Source organism: Lycorma delicatula, chromosome 5, assembly GCF_047948215.1.
Source record: "Lycorma delicatula isolate Av1 chromosome 5, ASM4794821v1, whole genome shotgun sequence".
Classification (NCBI taxonomy): domain Eukaryota; kingdom Metazoa; phylum Arthropoda; class Insecta; order Hemiptera; family Fulgoridae; genus Lycorma; species Lycorma delicatula.
In genome coordinates, this window is record NC_134459.1 from 42,228,606 (window position 1) to 42,249,178 (window position 20,573).

At 29.8% G+C, this 20,573-nt stretch overlaps 1 protein-coding gene and 1 long non-coding RNA gene across 6 annotated transcripts in view; one reads left to right on the forward strand and one right to left on the reverse strand.

Annotated features, from left to right (window-relative positions):
• Positions 1 to 18,335, reverse strand: part of LOC142324408 (uncharacterized) — a 105,132-nt gene extending 86,797 nt beyond the window's left edge. The window contains exon 1 of the long non-coding RNA XR_012756278.1: positions 18,221 to 18,335. This is a non-coding gene — a long non-coding RNA (uncharacterized LOC142324408). The remainder of the gene's footprint in view (positions 1 to 18,220) is intronic.
• The window catches only part of KrT95D (phosphofurin acidic cluster sorting protein KrT95D), a 526,961-nt gene that overhangs the window by 392,102 nt on the left and 114,286 nt on the right, over positions 1 to 20,573 (forward strand). The window contains exon 1 of one of the 5 annotated variants that reach the window (XM_075365988.1): positions 18,528 to 18,663. The exons of the other annotated variants lie outside the window; for them this stretch is intronic. Within the exon in view, the coding sequence (XP_075222103.1) occupies positions 18,620 to 18,663 (44 nt within the window). The 5' untranslated portion in view covers positions 18,528 to 18,619. Of the gene's footprint in view, positions 1 to 18,527; positions 18,664 to 20,573 lie in introns of those variants that run through there. 5 annotated transcript variants of the gene reach the window in all.

Genomic DNA, 20,573 nt, shown 5'->3' on the forward strand with positions numbered 1-20,573 from the left:
TGGTGTCCACTTTAGATTATTTTATTACTCAATATATATATATATATATATATATATATATATACTTTAAGCGTTTTAAATAGCAGGTTTTTAATTTATAAGGATAACTATTCCAACTGAATAGCAGTTTCTTAAAAAAAAATTACTGGAAAATAGATGGTCCAAAAACAGTTTTTTTACGTAACTAATAAATTTCAGTATATGCACCATTTGTTGCTCTGCAAATTCCAATTTATTCTCGGATTCTGCTCATACCCGAATTAACATATCTTCTGTTACGCTTAATTGCTTCATTAATCCTTTCTATTTAGTGACGTAGGTCGCTTATTTTTCAGTCTTTTGTGTAAAACTTTGTGAATTGTTGTTTTCGGAATAACTAACTCGAGGCTTCAACGAGAGATGGATGTGTTAGGATTTCTGATTGCGAATGGTCTTAATTCGTTCAGCAGTTTCGTCTGATACTCGCGGTCTGCCGGTTGATTTTCCTTGAGAACAGATCCAGTTTCTTCGAACTGTTTGAACCATCGTCTTACATTATTTTCATACGGTGGTTTTTTTCTATATTCATGTCGAACTGAAATTACGGACTGTAATTCAGCCTGCCACAAAACACACTTTGCTTTTTCTTGGTCTGTGAACATTGTAACGGACTAAACACACCTAATAATAAGCAATAATAACAATAACACCTAATAAGCAATAATTCAGAAGCTGGTTGCGGTGGTTTGAACAGCTTTTACAAAAAATTTCGGGTTGGAGGCTATCAGGGCTACACCAACATAACTTCTCAAAATTTTCCTTGCCTTGATCTGAATTACAGAAATCCCACCGTTCTATTATTAGGCACTGTCCATTCCATAATTCATAAAATGAATAATGGACTGATGGATAATGACTAAATTACCGCTAAACGTGTTTTCGATGTGGTTTCCGAGACGGTCTACAAAAAATCATGAAGGCAATCGAATTTTAATTTGTATGGAACTTAAACGACTGATTCAAGCGGAAGGTAATGGTTATTTAGATGGTATAATACAACCCGTGATGAAACTCAGATTCTTCATTTTGAGCCAGAATCCAAACATTATAATACAAAATAGAAACGTTCGAATTAGCCCGGCAGGAAAACTTCAAAGCCTACGCGTCAGCCGATAAAGCTGTTAACGGTATTAAAGACCCAATTTATTACAGTTGTTTGGACACACAATATAAAATCAACAGCGAGTCACTACTGCGACTTGCTGGAAATAAAATTAAATTTGTAGTACGGAGGAAATGTCCCGTTCTGGTGGAAAACGTCTGCTCCGGAAAAGTTGCAATTGAGGAATTATGTATTTATAAATACATAATTAAAAAACATCCTCATCTTATGGTATTGGAAACGTATAATGAGGGAATTAAATTTTAAGAATTAGGATGCTGCTTGCTGCTTGCTATCTGTAATTGGTTTTACTTATAAAGACCTTTCAGTTATAACTAAAACTGTGAAAACTGTTTTATAAAGTGTTGGCTGGCGATTGTATGGTTTTTTAAATGTTCACTGTGACGATGAATTTTGTAGTTTGAAAGGCCTAAGTGTTGTTGTAAATAAATAATACATATTCAGAGTAATTTGCCGAAATAAAACGAAGGTGTAATTTTTTTTTATATTTAGGTTATCGAACATTTTATAGTGTAATCGATAATTAGAGGATTATCAAAGGTTAATTGTACGTGCTGTCTGCCGCTAAATTTACGGTAAAAAGTTTGAACTTATATCTATGTACGTCATGTACGGTATAAATATTAGGATGTAAACCGTATTTTCTTATAAACTGGTGTCATGAAAATTTTTTCCACTGAAGTTAAAATATTTTTGCAGCGTTGAGGTGTCTCCAAATTTCTATCTAAAATGTTTCGTTCTAATAAGAAACAATATTCTATTCAGAAACCTATTTATATCGCCGTAAGTCCATAATACATATATTTCAGCCAGAAAATGACCACCGGTTAATTATTTTATATAAATTCGTATAATTGATATTAAATCACTTTAATTACTGTTAGAACTAAAAGACTTACAATTTTAATTATTTTTAGAACGAATTAATATTCCTAAGTGTTTTTTTTTTTAATATAAAATACATCATATTTTTTCCTTGAAAGCGGAATGAAATGGTTATGACTAGTTCGTAATTAAATTTTACGTAATAATTACTGATTAATAGATGCATAAACCCTCCTTTTATCTGAAGAGCTGTCCGGAAATCTGAGATTTGATCAATAAAATTAAAATGAATTTGGACCAAGTTTTACGTTAAGATAAAAAGTTCGTTTTATGATACAAAATATTACATATTATTTTATAGCGTTTAGAGTTATAAAAATATTTAAATTTTACTACGAAAATAAATAAATTGTTGATTATTATCATATAATTTTATATTATGTTTTTACTTTTTTTCCCGATTACTTATGTTTATTTTAGATCTTTCTTCGTAATGATATTTCAGATTGTTTTTCTTATTTTTTAGAAATTGTAAAAATTAATATGAACTTCGTTCGATTATTATTTGAAGTAATTTTTAGTATTTTCTCTCTCATCGGTCTAGTTAGATAAAATTAACATTTTTAAAACTATAATTTAATTATTTTTATCCTAAAAATAAAAACATTTACTCTAAAAACAGAAAAAAAATTGTATTTTTTGTTTTGTTGTTTTTCTCTTATTCTTATTAGTTTTATTGTTATAGTACTCTTATTAATCTTATTCTTTCGACGGTACACATTCATAAACAGAAATTTGAAAATATTATACAATTAATTCATTTTTTAATCATATTCGGATTTTATGTCCGTGAAAGAAAACATTAAAATTGTCGACTACTGATTGTTTGCTTATTGATGTTTATTTTGGTTCGATTTGTCGGATAAGTAATCCTTTTATTTGCAATAGTTATTTTCTCATCGTTAATTTTACGTTTAATACGAGTGCAAGAGTTTAACAAAACGTAGGAGTAAAAAATTCCGCTTTTGAGCATTACACTTAACTGTTCGAAAGTACTGGATTTTCTTACCAGACCTTAGTTATCAACTGTGATGGAATGATAATTGTTTTTCATCATTATACGAATTTTTTTTACTCAGTTTGTCGATACGAATGTGCCAATTTTTTTTTTTTTTTATAACCGTTCTTGACTGAAGTGGCTAATATTTGAAAACATTTACTGGGAAAACCCTTGGTCAATAAACGCCTAAATTCTGCGATGACATTAAGAAAAAATTGCTCACTAGAAAGTTGAGCGTATTTTTAAAAGTTTTTTTGTAGAGCTCACTTTACTTGAAAAGTAGTAAAATAGAGTACTTTTCTTTTAGGATTTTTTGTTTTTTTTTTTGTTATTGAAAAATCTAAGAAATGATATTAAATCCATTTCTAAACAGAACACTGATTGGAACAGAATGATTTTTTTGGGTTTTTTCCTCTTATCATAAATCCTCGTTGGTTGTGGTTTTATGATTGACAACAGAACATGCACGTTTTGGTCTTCCCACCATCGTCAGTATTTTCGTCGCGGAGCAGTATGCTATTAATAAGGCCTTAAATATAATTAGCCCAATATTTCGACACGTATTTGTTTGTTCGCATTCCACGAGTGCCTAACAGGTGATATATACTCCAGAACCCTATCGACTCTGAAATTTAGTGTGTTATTTCGCAACATAATACAACTGTGAGCTTCTACTGGATCCCCGGCCATATTGAAATTTCAGGTAATAAGCGCGCGCTGATAGTCCGGCAAAAGAGGCTTATTTCTAGACTCCTTTCACTAATCACGTTGTTTCCGAACGATGTTGTCTGTTTTATGAAAAGGGTGGTTCATGATGAGTGACAAAGCGAATGGAATGCTACCATCGACAATAAACTTCGTCCAGTTAAGAACACTGTCAACGTGGAATAACCGTCAAGGGATGTTGTTAAAGAATAACCGTCAAGAGGATGTTGTTATTTGCCGTTTGCAAATAGAGCACACCAGGTTCACTCGTGGATACCTGACGGCTGAGACAGATGCACCACTTTGTGCTCGCTGCGACTGCCAACTAACTGTGAACCACATCTTTGTCGATTGTATATGTTATGGGGCATCGCGCCGCAAGTTTAACCTACGGGCTAACATGCGAATTATTCTTGGGAATAATGAAATGTTATCGAATGTCTTGCGATTTTTAAAGGCCGTGATTCTTGAATCAAAAATTTGATTATTCATGCGGTCCCTATCGCATATTTATGCGGGACCCTATCGGTCCCTATCCCTATATTAGTTATATTTAGTTTTTTATTTGTGTGTTAAATATTTTTATGTTTACTATATAAATATCGTATCCGGGCGCTGATGACTGACAGTTCGGTCGTTTTGCGCCCAGGGAAAAATATCTTATCGTAAAGTTCGTTTTTTAATTTCAAACTTACAGGCAAGAATACAACATGACTCCTACAGATGATTGCGCATAATTTTTCGGTATATGTAGTTGAACATTGCCTACTTCGTCACTATGCGTAATTTATTCGGATGTATGCAGTAAACCTGTGATTGATTTCTAACTTCTGCTTCTTAGACTGCTTTAATTAGAAAGTCGTTAGACGAGTAACTACTTCAATAAGTCGTTTTTTTGTTTTTTTATTTAAAAAATTTAACGAAATTTCATTTATTATTTATTTCGTTTAATCTGTTTTTTTCTGATTCTTTTATTTTCCTTATATTTATTTTTCTTATAGTATGTATATAAATTTTTCTCTTTTTTTGTTGTATTTTTAAGGAGTTTGTATTTATCTGTATCCGTGCTTAAATACGTATTTTTTAATTCAATTTGCGTGTTGTATTCATGAGCGTTAATGGTTTATCGATGTAATAATTTTATATTATTGCGGTAATGAACGCACACGCCCGTATATTTTTTCGAGTTGCATTGTTTTCTGACCCTGATTATTATTTTAAATAAATGTTAATTACAGAAAATCAAACAAGTAACTTGCAACTTCGGCCAATTTAATCTGATATTACTTGCCAAGAATATTCTAATCTGCCCAGTGAATTTGGCTTATGTTTTAGAAAAATAGCAACGATCAGAATAACTTTTTGTTGTTATATGTTCCTGTGTTGTAAATTTATAATATTAAATAACTAAGTTGTTAAAATATTCTTCGGTTTACCTACCGTATTTGAATCTGTATTAAAATAATATTTTATGTAGTTACGTATTATTAAATTTTTACCACTAAAATAAACAAATCGAATCAATTTTTGTTGTTTTATAAAAATATTTATTTTTGTTATTTTTTTACCCATTATCTTGATGAATTTTATGTTTGACAACTCGCTTCATAACTACAGTAAAACATCGTGGGTGGTTTTATTTTACTCGTCAATCAATTTTCTGTTGTTTTGCGCTATCTAATTTCATTCTGCTCTTGAAATTTCAAAAAAAAAATCCGCTCGTTAAAAAAATTTAACGAAAATCCTTTGACTACATTTTAATCATACTTAATTTTTTATCCTTGTGTGAAACGTTAAAAAAATTCTAAAACTGTGTTCTATTAACCGCATAATAATAATTAATCTTCTCTTGTTATCTTATTGTAATTTGGACGTTTTTGAACCAACTACTTTTTTCAGTTATCGGCCAGTTTTTCAAAAGTTTGTAAATATTAATCTTGTATTTTAATTAAAACCAAACTGGCTGCTCATATTTATATAAGCCGAGTAAAAAAATATTTACAAAAACCACCATTATTAAGATTGGATGAAATTACATTTGTAAATAAAAGTATAATTAATATTCAGCCGGAGATGAAGAGTAGTAACTTTCGAGAGGAAATTATTAACCGGCGCCTTGATTTAACTAGCAGGTAAGCAGCTGTTGCAGATTATGTAGCAATGTGTTAACAGTACTTTCTTCCTTGCAGCAGCTAATAAATGTAACAGTTATTTTATAAGAATCTTTTCTCAGTTACAGTCTTTGTTTTCATTCCAATAATAATTACTTTTTATTACCTTGTATATTTTAATTTTAGCATACCGAAACGTACATTTTTGTAATTTAAAAACTAGTCATTCCTGACTGAATAGCTATTCTTTGGAACACGACCGATTATAAGATATCCGCTGGTGTCAAAACTCCCAAACAGGTATGGACAGTAGAAAAATATTAGTTATTACATGCATTTGGTATGATATATTTTTACAAATTTATTTGTGTTAAAATAAATTCCAGATAAATCAAAAGTAATAAATTCAAAGGGAAGTTTCTTTTTTTGAAGTAAATTTTCAGTATTGAAATGAAATCGCATAAATTAACTCGCCTTGTTTCTTTTTCTGTTTAGCCTCCGAAACTACCGTAATTAGTTCAGAGGATGATAAGTATCGATGTAAATGAAGTGTAGTCTTGTACGGTCTCAGGTCGACTATTCCTGAGATGTATGGTTAATTGAAACCCGACCGACAAAGAACTCCGGTATCCACGATCTAGTATTCAAATCCGTGTAAAAGTAACAACCTTTACTAGGATTTGAACCTTAGAACTCACGACCACCCTAGATTAAGTATCCCAGATTTTTTTTTACCGTTGTTTGTAAAGCGAGTTGTTGAATTTTATACTTATGGGCAAATATATACCGCTCCAAATATAATTGTGTTATTGTAGTCTGTACTTTATAATATTATTTCATTTAATGTTTTTTTCTACAGTTCGTTATAAATTTTATGATTGTTTATTTCTGTTTTAAATTTAGCTCTGTTGGAACGATTTGTATTCGTGTTATTTTCTAATTCAATTATCTTGTCTTTTCTTTCAAACAGATTACAAAATTTTTAAACGAACAATTTCTCTAATTGTGAAATAATGTAACCGTTAATAACTGAAAAAGTTTTTTACTTTCTTACTTACCTAATACTTGAGTCGTTTCTTTTGTAACTTAATTTAGTTGTATTATTCAAACTGTAAAAAGAATACTTTTAACGAGATCAAGAATTACGCTTGAATTTCTTATATATTATTCGGTTATTGTTTCATTTTAAATTATTCTTTTACAAGAAGCTTAAATTAAATAGCGGTTAACTTCTGCAATAGACATTTAATATTTTTGTACAATTATTTAGTTTTCTCATTTTGTAATTTCAACTAAAATTTGTACTCTATCTTTTTTATTGTTTAAAAATAAATTTTTATCTTTAGCTTGACGGTGATTGGTTGTGTTTGCTAATCTATTTTTAACTTTTATTTTAATCGATGTTCCTTATCTGTATTTTATATCCCTTACTTTAAGTATTAATTATTTAACTTCTTATTAACAAAACGATTTGTATCTGTTTATTGATGCTATTTAAACTTAGGGTTGTAGGTGATCTGACAGAGAGCTGATGACTCGCTTAAACGGGACAGACATACAGAAGAATAACAAGCATCCCGTTCTTTCTTCATTAAATCGAGTAGGCCCAAGCCTTCCGAATTGTAACTGGTATTCATAAATTTATAATCAATGCAGTACCACTTGCATCTCAGATGATATTTTTTTGGATATGATGAAAGTCATAGAAAGGCCGTGTAGAGGAGTAATGTATACCGGGTGATTCAAAAAGGACTTCACAATTTTAAAATCATATAAAAAATTATGTAGATAATTTACAGATTCGATTGAAATCTCATTTCATAACACAACACATCAATTTTTGTTTATGTAGTTCATTAGCATCGAATTCGGCCACGAACGCTCACCATTGTTAAAAATGGATACATTTACTGGTGCGGATCGTGCTCGCTCTGTGTTTTGGTTTTACGATTTGCAGTCAGCAACTGCAGTTCAACGTAATTTTTTTAGAGATTACGGTAGAGCCTCCTAGTAGATATACAATTTACTATTGGCAGTAAACCTTCCTTGAGGCAGGTTGTTCCGTTAAACACCCAAAATCAGCAGGACGCCCACACGTCCCTGAAGCTGCTGTGGAACAACTCGGAGAAAGCTTTGCACGTAGTCCGAAGAAATTAACTCGACGTTCGTCACGTGAGACTGGCATTCCATAAACGAAACGACTGTTTTTCGCGCATATTACGTAAACGATTGCACTTGAAGCCAAACAAACTAACCGTGATTCAGCACTTTACAAATGACGACAAATTGCTCGGCTGCAGTTTTGTGTGGAAATGATGGATAGAATTGCAAACGACGATACATTTTTAGACGATGTAATTTTTAGTGATGAGGCAACTTTTCATATCAGCAGCAAGGTGAACATCCATGCTGCCGATTATAGGTAGCGAAAACCTTCATGAAACTTTGCAGCACATTCGTGATAGTACTAAGGTTATTGTTTTTTGTTTCCTAAGCAAACAAAGACTGTACGAGTCGTTCTTCCAGGACGTAACCGTAAATGGTATCATTTATCTGTATATGCTTAAAAATTTTCTAATTCTTAGTTAGGCGATGATGACCAAGATGGATGCCATTACCATCAGCAAGACGGAGCAATCGCCTCACTACCGCCTAGACGTCCGAATTTTCTTGAAACTTGATTTCCAGGTCGGCGGATCGGTCGTAAAGGTCCAATTGTTTGACCACCTCCCTCCCCAGATCGGATTTATATACCACCTTTGCTTGCCAATCTTGTTGAGCTTAGATTTCGAATTAACGCCGCAGCTGCAGAGGTAACGCCCCACTCGCTGATTACAGTCTGTAATGAAATCGACTTCAGGTGGGATGTATGTCTTATTACAAATGGAAGCTATATCAAACCAAAGTAAATGTCGGGTGACAGACTTTGATGTGTTTTTCTATGAAATGAGACCTCAACCTAATCTTTTAAGTTATCTCAATAAATTTTTACGTGCTTTAAAAGTTTTGTAGTCCTTTTTGAATCACCAGGTATGTTAACAGAAAATTGTGTTGTTTTAAGAGCCAAGGATGAAAAAAACCGTTTTTAAAGATGTAAGTTTGCTTGTCAGCATTCGGAAAATCTCGCTGCTTACTAGAATTTTCCAGCTGTTCGGTTTCGAATTTTTTAGGATGGTTAATTGTTGTACATGAAAAGTCGCATCACACAACGTATTATATTTGTAGACTGTCCTCTTGCAGTTCTGTATTAACAAACAATAAAGAACTACTAAGTATTTTACATGAACATTCACAAAGACATTTACACGGAAATTTACTTATGAACATTTACGGCCTAACGGAAGTAATAAAGATTTTAATTACACTCCGTTTAAAATGTAATAAAAGTTTTAGTCCTCCAAATTAAATTAGTTTGAAAGACGTTTTTATCTATACGAATTTGTTAAACACTGTTTATGAAATGAGTTCTTCAGTTGTTAAATAATTACGTCTGTATTGTAAGATATTAATTATAGTACCGTATCTTTTAAAACAAAGAAATATAATACAAATTACGAAAAAAATGATGGACAAAAAATACATTAATTTTTAATAATGTTGTATATTAAAAATTTTCTACTGAAAATTTAATTTCCGTTTTTTTCTGTTTTCAATTTTATTAATTGTTATTTCATACGAGGAAGTTTTTGCCGGTTCTCGATCAGACTGTTTAATTATTTATTTTCTAGATTATTAAAAAAGTTCTGTTTTTTTGTAACGAACGAACAATTCAGTCACAACTTTTATTTTAATTAAGCGTTCTGATGAAATATTAAATTGAAATCAGTTTAAAAATAAACCAATTAGACATCTAGTTACTAATCTCTCAGTCGAGTCCCGTTATATTTATAATTAACCCATGAACTATTAAAAGTATGTAGATAATATACTATGAAAAGATAACATAATAACTATTTAATATATGCTTCGTGTTCCTTATTATAGTTTTATTAATAGTATTATTATTTACCATTAATTTCTTACATTTACCATCGCTTGGCTTTATTGTTAAGTAAATACTATTTACAGCCGTGTATCATAATTCGTTGGTAATGTAATGCACTCCACATTATCTCTTATGCGATTACGTTTTAGGCATGACTTTTGATAAATTAATTTCAGATAAATATTTTAAGATAGAAATTGTCCTACATTTATGACCTTTTGCGCGTCGTTCTGAATGCGACTAGAATAGAATGGAAACTCTCAAAAAAATATAACTCATTGCAGACGTTAAAATTTTAAAAATCATCCTACATTCTTCCGTATAATCGTTTTAACGATTTATAAGTCGTATAGAGTAAACTAATATCGAGAAAAGCTGTTAGAAACTAGGTTGAAATCGTTATTACATATTGTGTAACAGTATTATGCCAGTCGGGCTGGCATAATTCCAGACAATTGAAGTCATGCGATGGCATAATTTTTTTTTGTTTTTAGAATGTAATTATTCAAACGACTGAAGGTTTTATCGGTAGAAAAAATAACACTAAACTTATCGAATTTCCGATGCAGTTGATGATGTTAATTAAAATATGAAATAATAATAATGAAATAAATATCTTTGTATCCGTGTATGGTTGGCCCCTTGCAAATTGTGAGAAGGGTATACAATGAAAATAAACCTTTAAAAGCCCTCCCCCTGTGCATATATATATGTACTTTGCAATAAGAGTAATTCTTGTAACAGGAAATGTTAAAAATGTTCAGTATAACGATATTTTTACTGTTCTGTAGTTGCTGCAATGATTTTATTTTGTTTCACGCGTGCATGTATGGGTAGGGTGTCAGAGTTAAAACATCGGTTTGAAATTTAGATGCTTTCATAAAATGTGCAAAAATTTAACAATTTTAATAACTCAAGATTTTAATTTAAGTGGCCGTTTCCGGTAACTCTTAGAATTAACATTACCTACTTACTTACTAATAATTGGTGATTTAGTTTCCTAGCAACTAGTGGAAAATTAATACTTTATATTTCTCCTGTGTTAGATCCAAGATTGGAAAAACGCTTTGTATTGCTTACAGTAAAATATCTGTAATTAAGTTTTTGATTTTTATAATATATAATTTTTTTATTATATTTACTCGAAGTTTTGAGTGGTCGACGACTACATTCTGATCCCTAAGGAATCTTTAAGAACTTTATGACGATTTTGGTCGCCATATCATTTTCTTGGTACGTAGCCCTGGTGGACTTTACCGATAAAGCCCTCAGACACTGATTGCATTTTGCAGCCATCAGTTAGGCCTGTCAGGATTTAACTGATGTAAATGGCTCGGCAGATATTTACATTTATTCTCAGTTTTTCGCCATCTCTTAAGGTTATTTGGTCATCCTCACTATTCTGTCGTACTTCGTAATCCTTGCATCTGTTAACCCGCGTTTCACTCTCTTCAAACCGAAAATACCGCTAAATTCTTGCATTAAACTTCTAGACTGCTAAACGACGACTTGATTAATCGTGAGTCTAATTTAGACAAATCCAAGTGGCCTAGATTTCATGCAACGTAAATACTGTTAAACGAAACACCGGAAAAGTTTGACCTACATCTGTTTATAGGTTCACGAATTTAATTTGTCACAAGAACATACTAAAACTATTTTTTAATGACCGTTCATTCAAATAAACTTAAAGTAGAGTCTAGTCGACTTTCGGTACCGTGGTCAATGCCTTCACCCTCCCACACACAGCTCCATTGGAGAGTAAAAATCAAATCGATTAGTCCATCTAATCTAACCGGCTCGATGCCGGTTAGATTAGACCTTCGGCCAATAAATCCCCGAACGGTTCTCCAGCTACTCGAACTATCAGAGCATCAAATCCCTTCAACAACTCTTTGGAGAACCAAAAACTTTGGAAGCCAGCAACTCTAAACCGGTTTTTGCAGATCTGCTAATTAACTTGTAGATCTTGAAAAGAATGTAAAACATGTGGTGGTCGACTGTAAAAATCTGAATTTATTTAATTTGATCTCTTTCTTTTCTGTTTAGCCTTCGAAACCACCGTAAGATATTACGACCAGCCCGGTGGGTTGGTCGTAATATCTTACGGTGTTTGACCACTGTGTTCGTATTAGTAAGGGATTCTGGAGGCAGGCAATAATTGATAACCACCCCAGCACCGGGTCGGGATTATTGAACAACAGCCGGTTAGAAGACGAAGAGTCGTATGATGGATTCAAAGACAGAATCGTTCTCATTAAACCGCCCAGATTCCGAGGATGAAATATCTCTAAGAAGTCTGTATTCTTATATGGGATTTAGGAGGGCGTCTGGCTAAAATGTAAGGAACAAGGGATCAAAAACATGAGTGATGACTGAAAAGAGAGACATTGTGCTACAGAGCGACTATAAAAAGAGACGGCTAACCAATCCGACTGAAGAAGCGCTTCAAGGACATATCGGAGTTCATTCCGTCACCAACCTCAAGGAAGATCGGGAACTGCATTTTGATTCATCGGCTTTATACGCTCAAAATAATTTTAACAAATTTGTTGTGATATAGTCTTCAAATTTGTGTAAATAGTGTATTACCGGTGTAAATTTGTTGTTTGAAAAGAATGTAGTTGACTTTATACCTTAATATTTATTATTAATTGGCCTATATCGGTAGAATTTTGTTTTGGCTTGCCGTACGGTGTAATTTTGTTCGTAATGAATAGCCTTGTATTCATTGACATCCTCATATTTGTATTGCATTGATTTTATTATACAATTCTAAGAAAAGACAAATTAAACTACAATTGTAGTTTTTTACAACGTGATGTAGTTATTTCTTGGAATGTATATATATATAATATATGTGTGTGTGTGTGTGTTTTAATAGCCTTTGTTATTACATTCTTCTAGTGCTTTTTTATTTTTAATACTTTACTATCTAGTCCGTATGTTCAGAATTTTCCATCAATTTTTTTCATGGGTAGTGTGTATTATATACGATGAAAGTGTAATTTGTATGTTTTTCCGCATTTTACCAGCTCCGACTCTGCTCCAAAACATTTTTTAAATTTTATTGAAGTTTGTAACATATTTTATTCAATTTAATCGGTTCGTTTTATCTTTGCTTTTAAAATATTCGCTGAAGACTCTTCATTACTTTGTTAATGAAAATAATTTTCTAAATATTATCTCGCTAAAATATATATATTTTATAGAAAAATCATAGAAATACCTTTTAAATCATCGTAAAAAATCTTCTTTTTTATGTTGTTCGGTCGAAGAGTTAATCTACAATTAAAAAATTGTTTTATATATTTATTTATTTATCGCAAAGAATATTTGTAAAAATAAAAAATCCGCTACAAAAAGTTAAAATTAATGTTTAATTAAATTAGATCTGTTTTTTGTTACCCGCAAGTTCATCTTTCCGTTGATTGAAAGATCAACAGTCGACACCGTTGTTCTACAAATTAAGTATGGATAAATTTAAATACGCAAAAATTTTTCTAAGGTAGGATAAATCATTTGATAAAACTTACAGATCCTTATAGAATTACAGGGAAGTTGATAAAATTATGTCGGGGACATAGGAAAACTCATTTCCCCGATCCAGCAAGTACTTATTTTTATAAATTTAATTTTCGAATTCAACTAAATGAGCATAAAATATGCAGATATTGATGTCCGATTTTATACTCTTTATAATCGTAAAATTTATACGGTACTTTTTATTTTTGTATCAAACTTCACCTTTGCTAAAATGCTTTCTAGTAAAATTAGTTGAAATTATACAAAAAAAAAGAAAAAAGAGTTAACAGTAAATAGTTAATATACATACATTTATTTAAATAGCTCTCGATTAAAACATAAAAGGATTCTTTTTCTGTGTGTTATCAGAAAGATGACTTTATGTTCGATCTGTAAATGAGATAAAAACTTCACAATGAAATTATAGCATACATTCTATTGTACGATGAAAATCAAAAATACAATAGAGAAAACATGTTTGATATGAATCGGTCCGTATTGAAAAATTTTACTTGTTGACTGAATTTTATGTTGATAGAAAATAAATAAGCGATGATGTAAATTTATATTAAAAATATTATTATTTGTTTGTGAGTGACAAGTCATATTAAAAATAGAATACACCGATATACTAATTATGAATCGGCTGTTGATTTTTCAGAGAAAAAATCGTTGATTTTTATTTATATATCATTCTGTTGTAATTTATAGTTACTTTTTATTTTATTTTTGTAAAATGTTCTAAATCTACATAAATATATTTAATAATTTCGTCATCAGAGTCGATTTCAAAGAAACCAACTGACTTTGCGTAACGATGAAAGAGTTTTAACTACTACACTTGCAACAACTAATCTACATCATCGTCTTTCCTTTTCGTACCATTTTCTACTGTCATCTACAGTTCTTTTTTTTTTGTTTATCTATTTCTTCTTTTTTTCTAAAATTATTACACAACGTTTCTCAAGTGTGAGTGGTGACATTCCACATACCATAGAAATTTTTATTAAACTATAATGTGTCCTGTGTTAGTTGACGCATTTGTTTGTTGTGAGAATATTAACTATTGTATAATTATAATAATGTACATACTGTTCATATTTATCTTTATTTTTTACAGTTAAAAATTCGAATCGGCCAATAATAATTGCGCTATATCTTTGCCGAAAACATTGAGCATTAATAATTTAATTTATAATAAATATAAAAAATCTGATGTGGTGGACGCCACATAACTTCCTTGTACGCCTATTAAATTACATATACACATTTTTTTTAAGTACATAAAATTAAAATAAAGTACAAACTTAAAGTACATAAAATTTAAAATTGTTTAAAGTACATAAAATTTTATTTCATTAATAACTTCAGATATTTTTTCATATATTTTTTTTATTGTTATTGAATTATTATTTATCGTAAATTTTTTTTACAATCGGCGGTTAGTAATTATTAATAAATCAATACATTTAAATTAAAAAAAAAAAGAGATGAAGCCTGATTCGAACCGATGGGCCTTCCCTTTGTAAGGTCCAAATATTTCATTAATTAAAATTTCATTTGGATATATTTCGCGATCACAATACTTCCTTTATTTCGTACAAGGAAGTAAAATCAATGGTGGTGATCTTATTTAAGCTCGCGGTATTTTTTTGTTCTAATTATACGATTTCATTTAAAAAATTCTGAAAAAAATTGAAAATTTAAAAAAAAACTTTTTTTACTATTTTTTAATCTGACCTGAATTAACATTCGTGAAAAACGTGCAAAAATCTTATAAAAATATACCTTGTTAAATGCCTGTTATAATCTTTCTCCGTTGACGTCCCCCCGCCTAATTTTGATATTTTTCGATCGATGTGATTCTAGTTATCGGCAATTTAAAACAGACATGTTTATTAACATCATTTTTAATGAAAATTGTAAATACATTTGTATTAGATAAATGTATATATTATGTGAAAAAAACAGTTCGGATGAATTGATGTCAATAAATAAAATGTGAAATCATGTTAAAGCTTATAAAATATTTATTTTTACTTTCACAAGAAATTTAAAATAGTCGGCGCTTTGCAGTCTTGCAAGCAGCAGTTTATAACAGCGGCTTGCAGTAAGTATTATTATGTAAAATGCATTGTAATTTTTCATTTCCGGGGCAATTTTTTAAAAGATTTTCTTTTAAACAGCATTTCATCTTTCACTTAATATTGTTTAATTTTAATTAGTATACACATTTTCTTATCCGGCTTATCAAAATCAATCAGCCATTCTATTAATTTCAAGAAATAAACATTCGTAATTAAAAAACTACTGCTTCAATAATGACCGATCACTGGAGCAGCAATTCATTGAAAAACGAACTATATGAAATCAGTGAGAAAAGATTAGTTGGCAGTAAATAGAGACAATTTTTATAATTTTTATTTTGGGGGGACGGTTTACTCTGATGAAGAGGGGTTCGGTTAAATTATTCATGTTGTTTTTTATATTTTTTTGTTCATCCGGGCCACTAAGGAACACGTTTTCATAATAGTTTGGAACTTCTTTTGTTTTCCTAATATTTGTTTCATCTTTTCACTCTGTTGCTTTTCTTCCTCGATCCACCTTCTTCCTGCACTCCTCTTATCCTTCTTCTCTGGAAACATAGATTACTTGGTTAATTTTCTAAATTGGCCTCTATTTAAACAAGTTTCTTTGGAAAATTTTAAAATTTGAAGATCATTTTTCATATTTAAACCGGTTAGTTTTAATAGTTCTACTTTATAAAAGTTAAATATTTAACAAAATTCTGTATAAGTGCCCATAAAATTGTAATCTCCGGATGGTGTCTTATTTTTTCTATATTTTTATAAATTTCTGTTTCACTTTTTAGTTTATAAATTCCATATATTTTAAAAAGGTCTTTATCCAAAAAGCTTTGCCAACACAGCGCCATATAACGTCTGCGGAAGAATTACTGTTATAATGTTGGAATTTAGCATTATGCGAAAGCGATTTTTTATTATATAAATTTCGTTTTAAGTTGATCGCTAACGCCATTTTCTGCGTTCGCTTTTTAGCGCTTCTTTTTCTAGAGCGTGTGGTGTTATTACTTCTACGAAATATTTAAATTTTGCACTAAATTCGTGTTTTTATCATATATTTTTTTTAGTGATTCATTTTTAAGACAAATTTCTAGAATTAAGTATGACCACCCTAAATTTTTTTTGTAAATTTTTACCCTTAATTTTTGAAGCGAGTTCTTAAGCTTCATAAAATTTCAATAAACTCATCTACAAAAATGCAATCTAACTACTGTCGGCGCAAAAAAAAATATTTATTAGAGTTTATTAAAAATTTATTAAAAAAAAAAAAAAAAAAACAATAGAAATCAGCCGATTTTAAAGAAATTCGCTCACCTTTTAAATATGTTGCGTTTAATGATTTTAAAAGTTAATTTTTTACTATTTTTTTACATTTTATTGTAGTGAGAACGAAAAAGTTATTTTCTGAATCTTGTATCTGTAGTGTGTTTTAAAAAGTTAACGAAAGTTTTACCGAAGGGTAATAGCCCATTTTATCATCTCTTCAGCTCTTAAATTTTCAGAACTGTATTATCTTAACCGTTTAAAGCTGTTTTTAAATTTGAAAAAAAAACCTTTTCTTCCTCTTAAATTTGTGAATATGATATTTTATAAAAATCATCTTGATTACCCGAGTTTTTTAGAAATTTTTATTTGTGGAAATATAAATTGTTTAAAGTGAACTGCTAAAAGAGGGGTTATAAAATCGTGCTGAGAAGGTCTGTTTCCTTCGGCTGGCTCCCTATGAATACGACTTTGCCGAACTTAACAAATTTCAAACAGCAGATATCGGTTTCGATTTCTCATTTTGTTTGTTTCTTTTAGCGGTCTTTTTTTGCATGTTCTACTGTTTCTCAATGCTAATTAATCAAATGGCTATTTTATTATTATTTTTTTTAATTTCCCATCAACCGTCTCTCTTAACGGTCTTGGGTCTGTAATATATTTTGTAATATTTAAAAAAATAATTTTTTTTTAGGTTTCTTTTATATATTTTTGAGTTTTTGTAGATGAAAAACCTTTCTTATTTTATTAAAATTTTATTTAAAAACATTATCAAAAAATACAAAAAAAAAATGTTATAAGAAAAACAGTATATAAAAATTACTGTTTAACTCTGTTGAAATATAGAACAAAATTTATCATCAAAAAGTTGGTATGACTTCTTTTGAAATCGGCTTGATAGTTATTTTTTTTTTTTATAAATCTTCCAACTAGATTATGAAATTTCTTGGATCAACAGTTCCAAGATTCCTCTGGGAATCACCGTCAGGTATTACCTCAGAGGATGATATTTATGAGTGTAAGTGAAATGTAGTCTTGTACAGTCTCAGGTCGACCATTTCTGGGAGGGATACTGCTATGATCTGGTGAAATATTGTCAGAATAGCTTGGCTTGCATGTGATTATTAGATCACTTTTTTTGTATTACGAACTCTCAATCGGTGGATTAATAAATAATATTTCCAATAAACTTTAAAAAACTTAATTTTTTACGATTTTTTAAAATTGTTATTTATCAAAAGTTTTCTCGGATTATTTGTTTATTAGTTGAGTAAATATCCCCTTTACTTTTTCAGATCCGTTGAAATGATTTTTTATTATATCTTTGCAGCAACATTTTATAATTTAATGATTTATTTTTTCGAATTTGTAAACGACACAATTCTGAATTTAATTAATCGAATAAGAGTTTTTTCTTTGTTAATTAAAGTGTTTTATAACAGTCTAAAAAATAACATAGATTAAAATCAATTACTATAATTAAATCTAAACTAATCTTACCGTTTTGTTAATAATGTTTGAAGCAAAGTCCAGTACGATTTCTTCAACTTTATGTATTTTATCACCTAGTCCGAGTAGCGGACACTTAATGTACTTTACTTAAAGTTGTATCGATTATTTAACGGATGACTCACCCAAAGTTACGCTTGGAACTCGGACAAATGTGACTAACTATTTTTTGATGTGGGTGTTCGTTAAACTACTTTATACACTGCGTTTCTTGGTATTTTCCATTTTGTTCATACATATAAAATAGATACTCAGATTCTGTATATAAACTTTGTCAAAATTTAGTTTGTGTACAGTTCGTTTCTTCTTGCGGTTTTAATAAAATTTTTTGAAAGGTTACCGAGATAGTTTCTTTTTGTTACTCTTGTTGCGTCATAAGATTTTTAGGTTATGAAGTGCGATATGTTATTCAAATCGTTAATCCCGCCTAAAAGGTTAGTCGGTTTCTGTAAATTAGGATTAATCCGTTACGTTTGTAAGTAGTGCTTTGAATTTGTATGATTGCAATGTGTTACGTTTATCTCGTGAATACAGCTTATCGTAAATTTGTGAGCGTTCTGAATTATACTTTAATATTTTTTTTTTATGTTTGTAAAAAAACACACAGTTTACAATAGATAATTGTTTTTTTATTCTTCTCGGTCGAGCTTTTCATTAATAAAAAAACTATCTTGTGTTCTATTTAGAATAAAAAAATTGTTTTCTAAGCTTTATTTTCTTACTACAATACAAAAATGGCTCTGGATTTACAAAATTAATTATTATTTAAGCTGTATAATCACTAGGCCTAGTAAAGGTGTATAATGTCTATTTTGTACCGCTTTATATTAACTCTGTTGGACTACGTATGTGAGATTCACGGTACGGAGCCTTTCAGTCGAATTTTGAAGCACTTTCGATTATCCGTTCGCTCTGAAATTTTGCATATAGGTTTGCTGCTGATGACAACACATTTTAGCAACATTTTCAAGTAGCTAAGATGCGTTAATTACTGAAAAATGAAGATGGAATTTCATCGTTTAAAAAACGTATTTTAACTACGGTTTCTATTAAACTCCTTGTTTTTTGGAGCTTAGACGTTTTTGGTCCAATGTTATTCATCTCTGCTAAAAATTACATTTACAGAAAAAAAACATATATATGTATAATAACTTTCTAAAAATTCAAATAAATCATCAACATATATCTACATAGCATCTGATGATGCGGGAACCCGCGAAAGTCGACTTTTGGTATTTATGTTTTTAGGTTTTTCTGTTACTGTGTTTGTTGGTTGATTTGTGTAGTTTGATATATATATATATATATATATATACGTCATTTAAAAAAAACCAGATACCAGATATTTTGGCCGATTGCTATTCTATATACTTCTGCTGCTAGCAGCAGTAGAACCTTTGTTGTCGGGAAAGTAAAAATAAATTATTTTTTTTAAATAATTTTTTTTTCTATTTAATATTTTTAAAAAGAATAATGTTAACATCAATTAAATTTATTTATTTTCAAACTTATTGGCAGGCATATGAAGAATATTTCAGTTTATTAATCCTTTTTAACGATAGTTATTGTTATTTACTAATCGACGTTTAACAGGTTAAATGATTTTACTGATGGTTAGAGGAAAAATCGTAATAATAAATAAACCAGTGCTCTAATATAATATAGTATTCAGTTAAATTTTCTTTTATTCTTTATTATTCTAATTTTTTTTTTTGTTTTGTTATTGAGCCAGTATATTTTTGCAACTGGTTCATCATTGTAATGAAAATAGATAAATTCTTTTATTTTTTTTACTGCAATTTACTTGTATGTAGAAGGAATATTAGGTTGTTATTTAGTATAAAGTGGTTACATAAACTGTGAATGAATTGTAACATTTGATAAATTCTTGTACTAACAGTAATAGATAATAGTAATTACGCCATTGTTTTAACATGTATGTCAGATCAACATAGATTCCACTTAGAACCACCTTGATTTAATTACCTATATATATTCCTTTGTATTATTACTATAATTTTTTTTACAATTATTACTTCCTGAAACATTTAATTTATTGTAATGAATCATTTAACGGTTTTAAATGTTACGGCATGTTTTTATTTTTTTAAATAATTTCATTATTAGTATTGTTCTGTAATTTAAACACGTGTTTAACCTTGAGAAAAAACCTGAATAAGGTTATTAAAAAAATCGTTTGATCTTTAGGAATGCTAGCTTATTATGCTTTGTATTATATTAAAAATAATTTAGAAGGGGAAGTGTTAAAATTAACACAAATTTGTATAAGTGAAAATATTTTTATAGCTATTTAATAAAATAAAAAGTATTCCCATTTCGATTA